We start from the raw sequence: 17,197 nt of genomic DNA on the forward strand, positions 1-17,197 counted from the left end.
AACTTATTTGTCAATAATTTACCTCGTTTTAGAAATTGTACATACGTAGAGCATGCTCTTGCGTATCAAATCAACTGAGAGATATATACCCCGTATGCAGGTGATGAAGGTATATTGCTGCATAAGTAAGGGAAGTTGACGATTGAAAAGTTAAAGTCATCACGTTCATCATAAAGCTTGGTTGTTAGATTACCATTAACGTCTTTTTCAAGTAAAATATCCAAATATGAAACAGATGTGTCAGACTCTGTGGTATCTTTTATCTCAAGTTCACCAGGATATATCGTATCGACATAAGAATGAAAATAGTCATTGTTAATTGACAATACGTCGTCGATATATCTAAATGTCGAGTTGAACGCCACAGCAAGTGTTTTCTTCTTTTCACGCACAAGATTTTGGACAAATACTGCTTCATATGAATACAAAAAAGGTCTGCTAATAACGGGGCGCAATTGGTACCCATAGGAATTCCAATAGTTTGTTGGAAGACCTGGTCTCCAAAAACCACATAGATATTGTCAATCAGAAACTCAAGCATCTTTTTAATGTCAACTTCAGAGTACTTGTGTGTACAATCAGAATGTTTTTTAACAAAATAATTTTGCAAATGACCAATGACAAGGTAAGTATATTTACGAGTTCCATTTTTATTGAAAAAGCAGCTGTCAATGATATCAAAAAGCATGGACTTTAATTTATCGTGGGGAATGGTTGTGTATAAAGTTGAAAAGTCGTAAGTTTTTAAGCTGTTGATTTTGGTAAAATCTTGTGATTTCAAATTTTCCAAAAGTTTCTTGGAATTTTTAAGTATCCACATCTGATTTACACCACTTCTCGAATATATTGTTGCACAGTACTCTTGAAGTTTCTCCTTCACCACTGTTAATATCTTAGTGAGGAGTAAAGATAGAGGCTTGGTTGAACATTTACTGGAACCCGCTATGTATCTTTGTTTGTAAGGACTTTTATGAAGTTTCGGAATCCAATATAAATATGGTAATTCGAATTCATTTTGGTTGTTTGGAATATTAAAAATATTCAAAACTGACATATGATTTTGAAGAATTTCTTCCTTAGAAAGGGAACTATGAGTATAAGTTGGATTACCACTTGTAGAATTGTGATTGATAAAGTGCAGATTTTCTATGTGAATCTACTAAAGAAATGTGTCTTCTAACTGTATTTTGCTGGGGGGATCGTATGTAATTATCCTAGCTATTTTGTATAAATTGCGATGACGAGTGGAAAATGCCCCCTTGTATGTGGGTATGTTGAATTTCTAGTGAAATATTTTTTTAATAAGAAAAACTCAGATTTGCCCCCAGCACTTTATACATACCCAAGAATACGTTTGATTGATTTATGTAACAAACTGTTCTCAATAATGTTATGTTTGATTCACTTGTGCTGATGGGATTTTTGTGCAACAATTAGGAAAATTTATGTGTCCGTCACGTGATCAACACAGTCATGTGACATCAAAAATTTGCTTTTTTACAATACCTTATTAAATTCTCTTCACAAATTTACTGCACATGTATACATAGATTACAAATTGAAATCAAAATCTAGCTCAAAATCTAATAGCGTATTTTTAATGCATATTAAGCCTTCAGACAGCCTTAACATATACACTTAGGGCCATTGAGCAGCGAGGAATCTTTTTCGTGCCAGCACCTACTGCGACATGGGACCTCGCTTTATCCGAAGGACCGGTCTCCACGTCCCACAGTGGGATTCGAACCTGCTACGTAATGATCAACTCTACTCGAGCTCTACCGACTCTAAAGCAAACGCTCTAACCACTGCGCTAGGCGGGCGACCCGACCCTGTTGTAAACGATTGTTATTTACCAGGCGTGAACTCGCGTGACCTTTAACCTTACTCACCTGTCCAGATATTAACTATTTAACTATTTTTAGTATACGTGTATCATGTGGTATATATTCTTCTCACATGTGATCGATGCTACTTGCAATTGTAAGAATATAACCTCGCAATTTTGTCCTCTTTATATCAGTAGATGATAAATCAACAGCGTTGTTAATTGATGATTATAATAAAATAATAACTACTTAAAACTACATAATCGTAATCTGATAATTAATTGATTGCTTGAGGTGTTCAACTGCAATGAATACATCTGTAATTTGAGTTTCGACTGGTAAACATTGTCACGTAATATGAAAACCTATTCTGTCTTGAGATGCATATCCCTCTATTGTACTAATACCCGCCCTTTCTTTTCATCTTTATTCATACAACAAAATATTGTTAAAAACCAGGATGAAGTTTGCTGTAACCTGGTCTTAAAAAATCAACAATAATGCGATATATCTCATAATTATAAAGTATCCAAACTATATTGAAAACTGTTCACAAGGTGTCTTTTTTATTCACTCTTATTTAAAAAACAATCCAAAATAATTGTAGATTTATTAGAATTTGTCTTAGAAAAAGGGGCCCCTGACATAAGTTATGGCAATTCATCCTTTGCATGTCATACAAAATTTCTATTGTTGTCAATTTTCCTTATTTTTGCATCACGCTGTCGCTTCAAAATGCACATTTGACGAACAATTGACTAAAATCTGGGTCTATATAAATATGTTTCTGTTCATGATAAATATCGCAGTATTATTCAGAAAAAGGCCTTCTCGTTTCTTTATCTTAAGTGTCTTCAAGGCTTCCTGAAAATTACTGTTATCAGGCATACAAATTGTTTCTAGCGGGAATTTTCTCAAAATGAAGGAAAGAGTGTTTCGGATGCAAAGATTCACCCTACTACGCCTCTAGATGGCATACGTCTCAAAAGCTTGACTAACAGTCCGTGAACCGGAAGACAAAGGATTACTGCGCTGCACCAGGAACGAGGAATGCGACTTTAGCATCTGAGAAACAGGCACTTCAAAAGACTGGAATAATAATTCTTTATCTAAAATCTAGAAACTCATGAACCCAATGCATCGTACTATCTGCGCTGTAACTGATGCATTGTGGACATACTCACTGTTATACAACTGTGGGGATCAACGGATACTTGTTACTTTCCTAAGTTTAAAGGTAACAATCTGCGTTTCAATCAAATATCGATGGTTTTAATTCAATTTTTTTAAAAGTTAAAATATGTGTTAAATTGTGAATATCATTAAATAAAAATATTTAGATGTGAATATGTTTATTTTAGATAAACTATAGTTATCTTAAATCAAAAAATTTTTCTAAACAAACGAAATAACCATATTCTAGATAAATAAATATCAATATCAAAATTTAATATTTAGGAATTTGATAACAATATGCTACAACAAATGTAGATTTCCGATCATATCAGGAAATTTTTATTTTCTTACATGAAAGCAGTTTAGTTCTTAATTGAAAACAAGATTCTTACATATGAACATAATTTTTAAGAATGACCTCCTAACGAAGTCAGATATTCTTTTACAAGCTATTACTGTAGATTCCTTATTTTACGCGAGTACTTATTATCGCGAAATGACCCAAGGGCGTCAAATCGCGAGAATAATAATTCGCGAATGGTTTATTTATCTAGAGATTTTACATACATTAAAGCACCATAAAAATAAAAGCGAGTAATTTTATTTCGCGAGCGGTGCTTCTCGCGTAATTACGCGATAATTTATTCCTCGCGTACATTTAGGAATCTACAGTATTTCCTAAAATTCCTTTCAAACATTGTAAATGACCCAACAACTCATATTTTCGATAATTATTATCCTCAAACACAAAGATATCAAGATTGATTCTCCATATGAAACACTCTCAATCATTTGACTCAATGTTTGTTATGTTAACTTTTCCTCTACAGGTACTACTGTATATTCCACATACATTTTCTGAATAATCATAAAGATTAGATTCAGCATAGTCTGACGTCATAGTTCTACATTCTCCCAAAATGCTGTAGTTATTTTCATTACAAACATCTTCACACTGAATTAGTGTTACAGCTTCAGCACTATCGCTACCTGTGGGTGTATTTCGATTATCAACATATGTATATTCAGACTCCTCTGTAATAGGACCCATACTGTCGTTTGGATCTGAGTATAGATTGCTTGTTCTGGCGATCTGAAATCGTGCAGTTAATTCTTTGTCTTTCGTAACAATGCAAATTCTACAAAATATTGTTAACACTACATTTGATTGTTCAACTGCAATGAATTTACAATTTTTGTTAAAAATCCTGAACATCACAGTATTCTTCTAACCTTTTATATACGAAAATTGCAGCTACACTCAATAGTAAAAGTCCAACAAAAACTATAATTATAGCTCTTAATGCAGTTTCCATAACGTGAGCTGAAAAAAAAATACATCAAAAATTAAATTATGTTTTGAATACAGGAGCAAAGAAGAACAACAATGGCAAAGAGAAACAGATCCTTTGCTGTATTGTTAAAAATTCGGCTCTCACTATAAAGTAGAATATTCATTTTGAAATGTATGTATTCTTCCATTGTCAATTTGTAGAAATGGGATACTAAGTAAAACAATTTCTCGGAAAACATTAAAAATGTTGGATAAAAAAATCAAAATTTCTTGAAAAAGAATAATCAACATACAATGTTTAACTTTATTTCAAATTAAATAAAGTAAATAGGGTGATAGGGATACTATTTCAACAATAACAAGTTGACAAACGATTTAATGATCAGAAAAACCCTAACAAACCTATTATTACCGCCAAAATATGAACATTGACATTTTGGTGAAAATTTAAGTTTCTCTTTAGTCAACATGAAAAATTAGGGAAATGTACTGAATGGTCACTAAAGGAAAAATGAAAGTTCAGTGAAATACTCTGAATCTTCGCTAAAAGATATATGAAGGTCAGTGAAATCTTCATGCCATTCACCACCATTCAACCACTGAATGCCGTTGTTTCACTGAAAGTTCATATTTCTACCTGTAATGGCTTGCAGTCATTTCAAAATTTTGAAGTTTTATGATAAAATAACATTACCGAAAGGGAGTAAAAAATTCGCCACTGCAATCCCTTCGCTGTTTTCTATCACACACGCGTAACAACCAGTACCTTCTGAGTTTATGTTGTAGATATGAAGAGATTTATTGTCCTTGGAAAGTTGGTACCTGTCTCCAACATCTTTAAAAAAGATAAATAATGTTAATATATCAAAAGATAAACATTATTATTTGCTATACTAGCTAAACTTTAAGTTGAAAGCCAAAAAGGTAATGACTCCTAAAAGTCTTAATTTTTGGGTAGGGGGTGTGGTATAAAAGAGGAGAGTCTAAAAACACAGTTCACTGCTAGTCATGACTCAGATATGATTATTTTTTTCCCAGTATTTATCATAAAATCAACTTTCTACGATTAAAGAGCTTTATATTGACTGTATTAATAGTCTGACGTGAGGCAATATGCTGAAGTTATGAAAACAATGTGAAACTAAGTGATGTCTAAGCACCTTCTTTCCTTACATAAAAAGATGCCTTTGGATTAAATAACTGAACTGCATCACTTTAATTTCAATTTTGCTGAGATGAAAAAAATACATGTATGCCAAGCCTTTTTCATTATTGAAAAAAGTAAACACCACACACACCCTCACACACCCTCACACACACCCTCCCTCACACACACACACACACATGTTGAAAGGAAAGTAAACACACATAAATATATACATACCTTGATATGAGTTAATAACCTTGCCGTTTTTCATCCATTTGGTCACTCCAGGATTCGCTTCCTCTGGCGCAGAAACAGCATCGCATGTTAAGATAATTACTTCACTAGAAGAATTCTCTACAATCTTGGTCAGGAAACATCTATTGTTTTCAACAAATTTCGGAGGGGCTAAAAAAACGAAAAAAGTAGAAAATCATCTCTAGTTCTTAATTCGTGGTTGATCCTTACAAAAAAATCTTTTTCATTCAAAAAGTCTTTTACTCACAAGTAACATTAAGAAATGGATTCTGGGAAATGTGGCCATCGGCTATACATTGATATTCACCCTCATCATCAAAGGTTACGTTCATGATATGTAGTTGTCTCCCATAATCCTTAATGCTGTATCTATGATTTAATTCTATGTCAGAACCATTTTTGTTTTTCCATTTTATAACCGGAACTGAGCTTGAAAATAAAATTATAGTTCACTAAAGCTTTGAAAGCATCTTGCATTATATTTTTAAAGATGAAACCTTGAAAGAAGTGTTTAAAAATTGGAAACAAAGCTCACCTTCCAGAAAAAATACACTTCAGTATTCCGTATTGACCAACAACTGCCTTATATCTACTTTGATATACTGCTCGAATGGGGACGGTTTCATTTCTGGCATATGTTTCTAAATTAATATATTTGTTTATATATTGAAACTATTAACTTTAAGCATGAATACATAGTGTATTACTAGTGCGCGACTACTTTGAGAACTCCCCGCATGACTTAAAATTTAGTTTAAAATTTCAAGTTTAGGCCTATAGGTTAAAGGCTCATTTTTCAATGACAATGTTTATTTTTTCTTTCTTTTTGTTCCAGAAAACAGAGAGAAGAAATTCTTCAACAAAAAAATGGATATCTGAACTTTCTTTTTCTAAATCAAAGGCAAAGACTTTAATGCTTATAAAAGCACATAAATATATTCAGTAAATTTGCAAAACACTCGACGAAACTTTGAAAATCGTGGGATTTTTTAAAATTTTATTAACACTTGAATATATTCGTATAGAACTAATGAATCTGCCAGTTCAATTACAATTATTGCATCATTAAACTAAACCAAAAAAAGATTTCACATTTTGTTCGTTTGTGTTCAATTTACCATGAATTTGAAGTTTTATTGAACCTCCCTTGACAAGTGTCTTTGTGCGTTCATTCCAAATTCCACAATCATATGTTCTGTTGCCATCAGATTTACTTACGCTTAGAAAATGAAGATTCCCTGTAATAATGGAATTAATAATGAAAGTTATGTTATGTTATGGTCTAATGAGCTTTTCTATATATATGATTTTATGTTTTAAAACCCTTCTGAAATGCAGTGAAAATTTTTATGACGATCTGATGATTATGAAGACTTTATCCTGTAAAATTTGCATTTACCTCCACCAATTTAATTCTTTAACAGGGTATACTTAGCTTCTTTTCGTACGCAATGATATACTAGCATTTATAATTTTGTTACCCAATCCATCCACAGCTGTTTTATTGGTCGCAGATATAGTATTCAAAGTCCCAATTCCATATTTCCATTCTATATGACACTCATTTATTGGTTCACATCTAGGTTTATCCTGACAATTTAGCTGGCAATGTTGTTTTTCTTCACAAGTTTGTGTCAATGTCTTTGTAGGAAATTTATCAAGAACTACAAATATATTTTAAGAGAAAAATCAAAATGGTAAATATTGCAATGTTATGAAAGAGAACCAGAATAAATTTGGCATCGAAAATCAAGAGATCATATGTATCAAAGACCATGTCCATCTTAATATATGTAATACTGTAAAATCACGTATTTTCGTGAACTTTAATTATCGCGGTTTGAAGAAAAAATATTGGTTCCTGGAGATTGAATTTCGTGGCCGGAATTCACAAATGATACTTTTGTAGAAAATTAAGCATTTCATGGAGGACATGGATTCCAAATTATCTTTTTGCCACGGAAACTGCAAAAATTGGCAATCCACGGAAATTAGAAATTTCATTGTACAAATAGGAATAAACCAAATCAAAACTTTCTTACGAATTTATGTAGATATATGTATTTTGTACATATAATTTTGACTAGGGATGTCCAAATATTTATTTTCTTTAGTCGAATATTCGATTGCATTATTCGAACAATAGTCGAATATATTCGAAACTTTTTCGGAAACTGAAATTTTATTTCAAACTTCACTGGTACATCACATATTTAATCTCAAATCCCCCTTTTTTAAACTGATTAAAAAGTTACATCAAATGTTACACACAGATGTTCACATGGACTTAAAATGTGGATAGTGTGTTTATATTTACTTAATAAAGACCGCTAATTTCTCCAAAATGTAGGATTTCACCGTCAATCATGTTCATAAATTGGTCTGTAAAGTCGGCTTTTTAGGAAGCATAAAAAATGACTGTGTGATATATTTTTTTTAAAGCTTATTAAAATGATGGGGGGCACATACGGTGCCCTTGATAATGTTAAATATTTGAATATACTTTTTGTATCAATTATCAAAATGTCTTTAAAATATGTAAAAGAATATTAATTTTATAATAATTATCGTAGTGTCCAAATATGTCACGGTTATAATGGGTACATGGTATGAGATCAAGTCCAATTAATAGTTTTACAAAGAAAGCGCAGTATGGCGAGATAATTTTATCATAAAAACAAAACATTCATTGACAATAATTCACGCGGAAGTGAAGCGTTTCTAATCACTGTACTTTCTACATGTAAAGTCAGCAGTTTTTAATGAGGAAAATTATCTTATCGACTGTGTCTGAGGGAAGACGGTTTCTCAATTTTAGGATGAGAATTCCACCTCTTTATCACTCTTTTATTGAATCTATTTATTCGAATGTCGTTTCGTTATTCGATCGTCGGTCCATTCTACTGATGGTCGAATAGTCGACTATTCGTTGACATCCCTAATTTTGACCCTTTTGAGTGTTACTCAGGACGTTTTACAGAAAGAATTTTATTATCACCCGCTTCAGAGATCTTGATAAACAAGGAGACTGAGGATCCATATTTATTTTTTGCCAAGCAATAGAAAACACCAAAATCACTCTGTGTGAGATTTTGAAAGACAATTTCGCCATTCTTGTTCACAGCAATGCGCCCATTGTTGTTGACTTTCATGTCATTTTTAAACCAATGATACCTGAAAAACATGTCCAAACGATAGAAATCAGTAAGCATTTTGTATATTGTTTCTTACTTTATACTTTATAGAGTACAATGAAAATGGCGAAGATAAGAAACAATGATCGATCTCAAGAAAACCTACAAACAATATGAATCTGTGAACAGGGCATAAAACAAATTGAGATGATATTTACAATACTGTTACATTGGATTGTAATTCATTTTCACTGTAGCTCAAGGATAAGAGGTATGGTTAAACATACTCACGTGATCTCACCGTTGTGAGCTCTACAGAGTAGAGACAAGGGAGAAGAATGAGAGCGAGGTAAGAAATACTCTTGCTTGAAGTCTGACGTTATTATAGGAGGAAGTTTGGATGGATATGTTCCTATTGATCAGTAATAAAACTCCTTTAAGACTTATCTAATTAATTTATCAGATATGAAAAAATCATATAAAAATGAAATGAAATTTAAGAATGTTAAAAAAAAATAAAGTATAGAATTCATGTTAGTATGCTCATTAGAGTTTAATACATTACCGTGAATATAAACGAAAATGCTGCCAAGTACAAAATATTTCATTGTGCATTATTGTTAGGCACACATATGTCCAATAACACTTTTAATTGGTATAGATCTGACTCCGACAAAACGTAAACGGATCGTAGAAGGAAATTCATGTGCATTTTGGAAACGATTATCATTTTGTAGATTGTTTGTCATGTTAGAATATTTTGAGCCCTAGTTTCTATTTAGGGTTTATATTTCAGGAAATTCCCCGTTCGAATGATTAAAAACAAGGAACATTTGATAAATATTTTTGATATTCTAGGTAAAATAATATTCTGATTCAAATGTACTTTTCTCTGATATTTTTACAGCAATGCTGAATTTGAAGTAGGTAAAATTTGTGTAATATAATTTAATCTATTTGAAATAATTACCACACGCACGCATCGATATCAATGATAAAGATGCAAAGTCAGGAATTGCTACTCAACGTTGTAAAGCCAAAAAGGCGTTGAAATGGATTGTTTTGACAGTGTTTAAGATATATATCTAGAGAATAATTTATCATATTGAGGTAATAGTAATTTGTGGACAGAACCTTGGCTACACGTACCTTCTTTTCATTAAAGCAGTTCATCAAGATGAATTATTTTTAAATTTCTATCATTGGGTTTTCTATTCCATGTAAGGTCAAGCTATAAAAACTGTACAATTGCTTAGATTTAAAAATAATAATTACCTTTGTATGAGATAATTGTTTCATTGTGATTTTTTTCAAAAAAAAAGTAATCTAAGGAAAGAGAGACCTAATGATCGAGAATAAACATGCAAAGTTTGAAGGGTACAAAAATACGTTAATAAACAAAATAGGAAATCCACATTGACGTACCATCCCGAATCGTGCATTTCAAGATCGTCAGACGTCATTTTAGCCAGTTGGGGAAACTTCCGCAAGACATTTCGATTCTTTTGTAATTTTCTTAATAACCGATAATATTGGATGAAACCTACATGTATAGAAAGTAATTTTAAGTACTTTCCAGTGATATAAATTTTACAAATTTTGCCTCTTGAATTCGGAATAGATTTACACACTGAATTGTCGACGGATTTTCCCGTTATTTCCCGATCATGACAAGGAGCACACGGCGGGTATGACCGGTCGGCAGGGGATGCTCATCCTTCATGGCACCTGATCCCACCTCTGATATTTTGGAGGTCCGTGTTTGCTCTGCATCTATTTTGTAATGTTTAATGGACTTTTGAGCTTGAATACTGTTTGTTATCTCCACATATTTTATCAATAAGCTATTAACTAATACATGTATATATTTGACTTGACGTCATGTACGCATCGGGACATTTTTGTAGGACACGGAAGATGTTTGATTATGCACTTTAAAAGATTGAAAATTTTCATTATATTTCCGGCACAAGTAACTACTTAAAAGTACTCAGTGGATGTCAAATCAAATTTGTTAATTGCTGACGAATTTTTCATTTTCTTCCTACTGAAATTGCGGTAAACTAAACTTTCTTCGAATGGGACATCTTAGAGACCTTTATTTCAGTGGATGGCCGTATTCATTCTCTAAACAGAGGTTGTCAACACAAATATTACGTCTAAATGTGATGTCATAGAACGATCCTGTGAAATATCGAAGAGCTTTGAGAAGATTTTTCAACTTTTTCTAGAAAAAGTCTCTGCTGAAGGTATTTTTCTGCTACAACGGTACAAGGCAGAAAATGACGTAATTCCCGAATATTAAGACCTGTCAGCTCCCTAACAAAAAAGTACTATAGTTAACTATAGTTTACTATAGTTAACTATAGTTTACTATAGTATCAAAGTTTTTTCACTATAGTAAATCACAGTATTTTTACTATGGATTTCAGATCGTTATATTTTTTGTTTTTCAATTCATATGTTGACATTTTTTATATTAAATTGAGATATTATTTGTTATTTATTCATACATTATTTCCAAATTTTACATTACTGTTATCAAATTGTAGAGATTTTAAGCTTTAAGATCTCAAAAAAAGTTCCAGAGTAAAGTTTCATAGTAAATAAAAGTATCAAAGTTTTCACTATAGTTAACTATAGTAAACTATAGTTAACTATAGTAAATTTTTGTTAGGGAGTGTATGAATACCTTTGGAATAATAATTTTTCTGTTATAATATTATTGGTGAGAAAGAACCCTATATTTTCATATACAACACTACATGTTTATCATCAGAACTGTACTAGAATTTTTAGCAGAAAAAGGTTTAAAAGTACAATTTCATGTTAGTAGCAATTCCTGACATCACGTCAAGGCATACCTTCCAACCCTAGAAATCTAAGTATACGAACAAGGCTTGTCCCCTTTTTCATATGATGGTGTAATAAACTGTGGTTCATTGCACAATGCACAATTTACAGAAAAACCTACCTTATTATCATTATTTTTTTTTATTGGAAGCTCCTGCAAATCTTTATTATTCATTCTTGACCCGTAGCACATTTGCTTCCACATTAAGATTAGAAACTGTCGATATCTTTTTAAGGTATATTGCAAAGGTTTTAAAGGAAGGGGAATTATACAGAGACAAGTTCAGCAGTGTGATGAGAAAAGTTTTTTTCACGTCGATACTTAAACTGTTACATTGTTAAATTGTTACATTTTTAAACACGTTTTTCTAAAAATTTGCTATCTCTGGGTCATCTCTCCACGATTTTAAAAAGACATTTGTGTGCATTTGTATTCAAAGAAACGAACAAACATTTTAAAACAATGGAGAGAAGACCCAGAGACTATAAGTTGTTAGGTGTTTATTATTTGTGTGAAGTATCAATTGACTGTGTTATCGTAACTATTAAGATAAGTGGACTAAAATATTTCAAATTTGAAAGCTATTTCAATGTAAATCTAAACATTTTCCTATGTGCTTAACTTTGTAAAGTCTGTCCACTTCTGGTCAGGCGACCAAATCGTGGACATTTAAACCATAAATGTTTCGTACGCATGATTCCTGCAGATCGCAAGACATGTACGCCCATCTTCTTAGGTTTTGATAAAAGGGGGATATAAATTTTTGGCCCATAATTGGAACTTTTTAAATTTATTTTCTCAACAACAAATAATATTATTTTAGTAATAGCGTTTTTGATGAATTTATCAAAATGTGCAATCTTTTATTTAGTATTTGATTAGGCAAAAACCTTCTTGAGAAGCCATACCCAATCATTTTTTGTCCCCCCCCCCTCCAACACACAAATTGCCTGTTTTTGGAAATGGGCCTAGATGGCAAAGTTATGTTAAAACATCGTTTGTTATGATAATTTAAAATTTGTTCTTGTACTGTTCATGTATGTGAACACCTTTTTGAAAATTTCTACATCACATTGGGCTTGCATCACCCTACTAGTACTAGTTTTACCATTATCATTGCACATGGTACAGCGTGGTGTAAACATCATTACATGTATATCAGTAGAAATTAATTCATTTTGTGTTTTAATTGGATTATATTTCATGAAGTTGACAGGACCTATGACAGTCGGTAAGTACAAGTTTAAGTATTGATTGGGGTAAAATAACCGAAATGCAAATGGTTAGGTAAAAGTTTAAAAAGTATCAAAGATCATCGGATGCCACAGTAGACGAATTTCACATTCTGAAGAGTTATCTCCCGTTGTTGACATTACATTCAGTTACAGGCACAGATCCAGGAATTTTTTCCAGGAAAAAAAACAAAAACAAACAAACAAACAAAATAAACACAATGATGGTGGGGTCCATGTTTTTAAAGGGGGAGGGCGTCCAAAGTCATTTTTTATTTGCTTCTGTAAATCAGTATATAGTCCTATTTAAATAACTCTGCAAATTCCAGGGGGGGGGGGTCCAATCTCCCTAGCCGCTCCCTATCCCTGAAATGACAAATGATCACTGATCATCATCTACCAAAATAGTAGAAAACTTTTCCATTTGACTATACATAATTTTGTTTCTTGTGTTATTATGTTATGTACATCTAATGGTTTAAGGTTATGAACCCATGGAAGTCATCCCCACTCTCTTAATGAACTGGAAATGTTCACAATATGACTGCATCAAATTAAATAAAAGTGCATCAATGATAAGATTGCTTGATATTTCATTCATGAACTTGGGTCAACCAATGTAGAATTAGGAATGAAAATCATTCAAAAAGATGGACCATTAAACTATTTGTATTTATTCACATTTTTTTATGTCAAAACAAAGTATTAATTTCATGAACAAACAGGGGAAGGGGCGAGGGGAAGGAGTTATCTCTTTACGTCTTAATTGTTGAAAACTCCTTTAATGAATGTTAACATCAAATCCGACTTGTACGTCTTCATTAATTTTAAGTGGTGGTGTCTCCATATGAGTGAAAAATTCCCGAGAGGGACATTTAACAACAAACAAACATTTATGACTTAAAAAACACAATATACATGTACATGTTTATTAGTCAATGGATATACTTCTGGTCATATCTCTAGTTCTCCCTTGAATCAGAAATGAATGATATAAATATTTTAAGAATGATTAAGAGTTGAAAAGGTTGTGCATTTTAAAATTGACTTAAAGCTCTGTGGTTGAATTAGCTATACCAGTTTAGCTTATTTTGCTACTCAAAGCACCTTGATTAACTATTTTTAATCATACTGTTTTCTGAAATGTGAAGTTTTTTTCAACATGGATACAAGTCATACCTTTTCAGCTTCTGTCAAAACAATGCATTAAAAAAACTGCTTTTCAAATACTGTAACTCTTTCCAAGTACTTGTGATCATAAGTTTTTAGCTCACTTGAGTTTTTCTCATTTTCTGATCACATTTTGTCTGTCATCCATCTGTCCGCCTGTAAACTTTTCACATTTTTGTCTTCTTCAGTAGAACCGCTGGGCCAATTTCAACCAACCCTGCCACAAAGCATCTTCGGGTAAAGGGGATTCAAGTTTGTTCAACTGAAGGGTCACACTCTCTTTCAAGGGGGGATAATCAAGAATTAGTGAAAATTTGGTGGTATCATTTAAAAAAGTCTTATCAAGAACCACTGACTGGGCCCAAAAAGTTGAAACTTTCCTTACATAGACTTAGTGTAGCTTCAAATTTGTTCAAATTATGACCAACTTGGGTAGGGTGGGGCCACATATGGGGATCCAATGATTTACATAGAAAAATGCAGGGGATTTTTCCATCATAAATCTTCTTCTCAAGAACAGCAAGGGCATTATTATTATCCGTTTTCGGGAAAGGGACCTAGGGGACATTAAATCTCGTTTGTCTGTCAGTCTGTCTGTTTGTCAGTCTGTCCATCTGTCACAATAAATTTAAACTTGGTCAAAACTTTTGAATAATAAGAGATAGGGCTTTCATATTTCACATGTACATTACCTACAAGAACTTTCTAAATATACTATGAATTTTGAACCATGATATTGACCTTGAAGTTTGACCTACTTTTCAAAAAATTTTACATTATTTTAAATTGATCATTTTGAAAGAGAAAAGATAGGGCATTCATATTATACATGTACATTACATGTGACAAGACCTTTCTAAATATATCATGACTTTCGACTCTGTGACATTGACCTTGAAGTTTAACCTACTTTTCAAAAATGTTATATTTCCTTACAACTTTTGATTGAGAAGAGATAGGACTTTCATATTTGACATGTACATTACATGTAACAATATGTTTCCGAGCATGCTATGAATTTTTTACCCCTTGACCTTGATGTTTTACCTTATTTTCAAAAATTTTAACTTTGGTGATTACTTTTGAATGACATGTGATAGGGTGTGCATATTTGAAACAATATGTCATAAATAATGGCATCCCATCCACTAGGACACGGAAAGCAGGGGACCACAATTCTTTGAATTTGCTTGTTAGTCATTTTGATATGGAAACATCCTCACATAGTGTAGATTCAAGTTTTTTATGCCCTGCCATGAATATGGCCGAGGCATATAGTGTTTGTCATGTCCGACTTCAATCAAACGTCATATGCTGATACATACTGATGTAAGCTTTTCAACTGCATCAATCTTTTTGACCTTGACCTTTCCTTTGACCTTGACCTCACTTTTCTTAAATTGGTGTCTAGATCAGTATTGAATAAACAATTCAAGATATATTTATCAAACTTCATATGCTGATATATACTGCTGATAGCTATCAATTTCATCAACTTTTTTGACCTTAACTTTCCTTTGACCTTGACCTCACTTAAAATTAGTATCTTGACATTTTACATTCTTTTTTAAGGAGGTTCGATCCTGAGGTCTTGAGCAGATCATGACATCCGGGGTAGGGTGGGGCCACAATCGGGGATCAAAATTTTACATTGGAATATTTAGGAAAATTCTTCTTTTAAAATCTTCTTCTCAAGAACAACAAAGCCACAATTAGTCATATCGATATGGAATCATCCTCAGGTACTGTAGATTCAAGTTAGTCCAAATCATGACCCCCGGGGATAGGGTGGGGCCACAATGGGGGATCAAAATCTTACATAGTAATATATAGAAAAAAATCTTTAAAAATCAAGAACAACAAAGCCCTGATTGGTCATCTTGATATGGAATCATCCTCAGGTACTGTAGAATCAAGTGTGTTCAAAGTTTGTTGTAGGGTGGGACCACAATGGGGGATCAAAGTTTTAAAGAAATCATTTTATGATATTTTTATCAACTTTCATATGCTGATAGTAAATACATACTGATGTAAGCTTTTCAACTGCATCAACATTTTGACCTCAACCTTTCCTTTGACCTTGACCTCTCTTTTCTCAAATAAGTGTTAAGCTCAGTTTTAAATAAATCATTCAAGATATTTTTATCAAACCTAATCTGCTGATATGTATTAGTGAGGGCTATTCAACTGCATCAAAAACTTTTCACCATGCACTTTCCTGTGACCTTGACCTCCCTTCTCTTTAATTTGTATTTTGCTTAGTTTTAAAGAAACAATCTAAGATATTTTTATGTAAGCATGCACTTATACATAATTTGGTGAGAATTTATCATCTATATCAATTTTTTAAAGATTTTAGTTTCAATTTTTAAGAAACTGTTCAAGATATTCTCATCAAACTTCATACACTCATACAAATTTCCATGTTGCATTAGTAATATACATTCGGCGGGGCATTTATGTCCTATGGACATATTTCTAGTTTTCAAATCATGACCTCCAAGGATAGGGTCAGGCCACAATAAGGGATCAAAATTTAATATAGGAATAAAACGAAAAAAAATCTTCAAGATTCTTCTTTTCAAAAAACAACAAAAGCATGATTAATATGGAAACATTCCCAAGAAGCGTAGATTCAAGTTTGTACAAATCATGACCCCATGGGTTAGGGAGTGGCCATTTTTTTCCTGCCCCTATTTGCCATCCACATGGAAATGCAAATTTTAAAACCATTTTACACATCCACAGGAGAAAAAAACAATCATCTTCCAAATAATTTAAGGCTAGTGCATAAAATATAAGGGGAGTTCTGGGAACCAGGGTGTTTAAACATGTTAAATATTTTTTAAAAAAAAAAAAAAAGACCCCCATTTGACCCCCAGGGGAGAAATAAAAATTCCGAAACCTTACTGCACATCTACAGGACACCACCAACCATCTCCCAAAAAGATGATTAGGCTACTGTGTAAAATGTAAGAGGAGTTCTGGGAACCAGGGGCTTTTTGCATAAAAAACGTCATTTTTTGACCCCTGTTTGACCCCTAAGGTGAAAATGAAAATTCCGAAACCTTACTGCACAGCTACAGGATACCTCTAACCATCTCGC

General features: G+C 32.5%; 2 protein-coding genes across 2 annotated transcripts in view; both read right to left on the reverse strand.

The window, feature by feature from the left end:
- Positions 1-17,197, reverse strand: part of LOC133186507 (contactin-1-like) — a 79,452-nt gene that overhangs the window by 35,747 nt on the left and 26,508 nt on the right. The gene's annotated exons all lie outside the window — the stretch shown is intronic.
- On the reverse strand, positions 5,390-17,192 carry LOC133181166 (contactin rig-6-like). Its single transcript, XM_061315708.1, has 9 exons — positions 17,183-17,192; positions 9,127-9,247; positions 8,700-8,875; positions 7,183-7,365; positions 6,820-6,939; positions 6,237-6,342; positions 5,949-6,130; positions 5,684-5,851; positions 5,390-5,415 (listed from the first exon to the last, which is right to left on the reverse strand). The coding sequence occupies exons 1-9, from the start codon at positions 17,190-17,192 to the stop codon at positions 5,390-5,392; spliced, it is 1,092 nt and encodes a 363-aa protein (XP_061171692.1).

This window comes from Saccostrea echinata, unplaced genomic scaffold, assembly GCF_033153115.1.
Source record: "Saccostrea echinata isolate AGI-Se365-2 ecotype Australia unplaced genomic scaffold, CSIRO_AGI_Sech_v1 ptg000001l, whole genome shotgun sequence".
Taxonomy (NCBI): Eukaryota; Metazoa; Mollusca; class Bivalvia; order Ostreida; family Ostreidae; genus Saccostrea; species Saccostrea echinata.

Coding starts and splice junctions, on each gene's coding strand:
- LOC133181166 (XM_061315708.1), bottom strand. Junction 6,343..6,819: donor AATAAAACTTCAAATTCATG/GTAAATTGAACA, acceptor ATATTAATTTAG/AAACATATGCCAGAAATGAA. Junction 6,131..6,236: donor AAGTGTATTTTTTCTGGAAG/GTGAGCTTTGTT, acceptor TTTATTTTCAAG/CTCAGTTCCGGTTATAAAAT.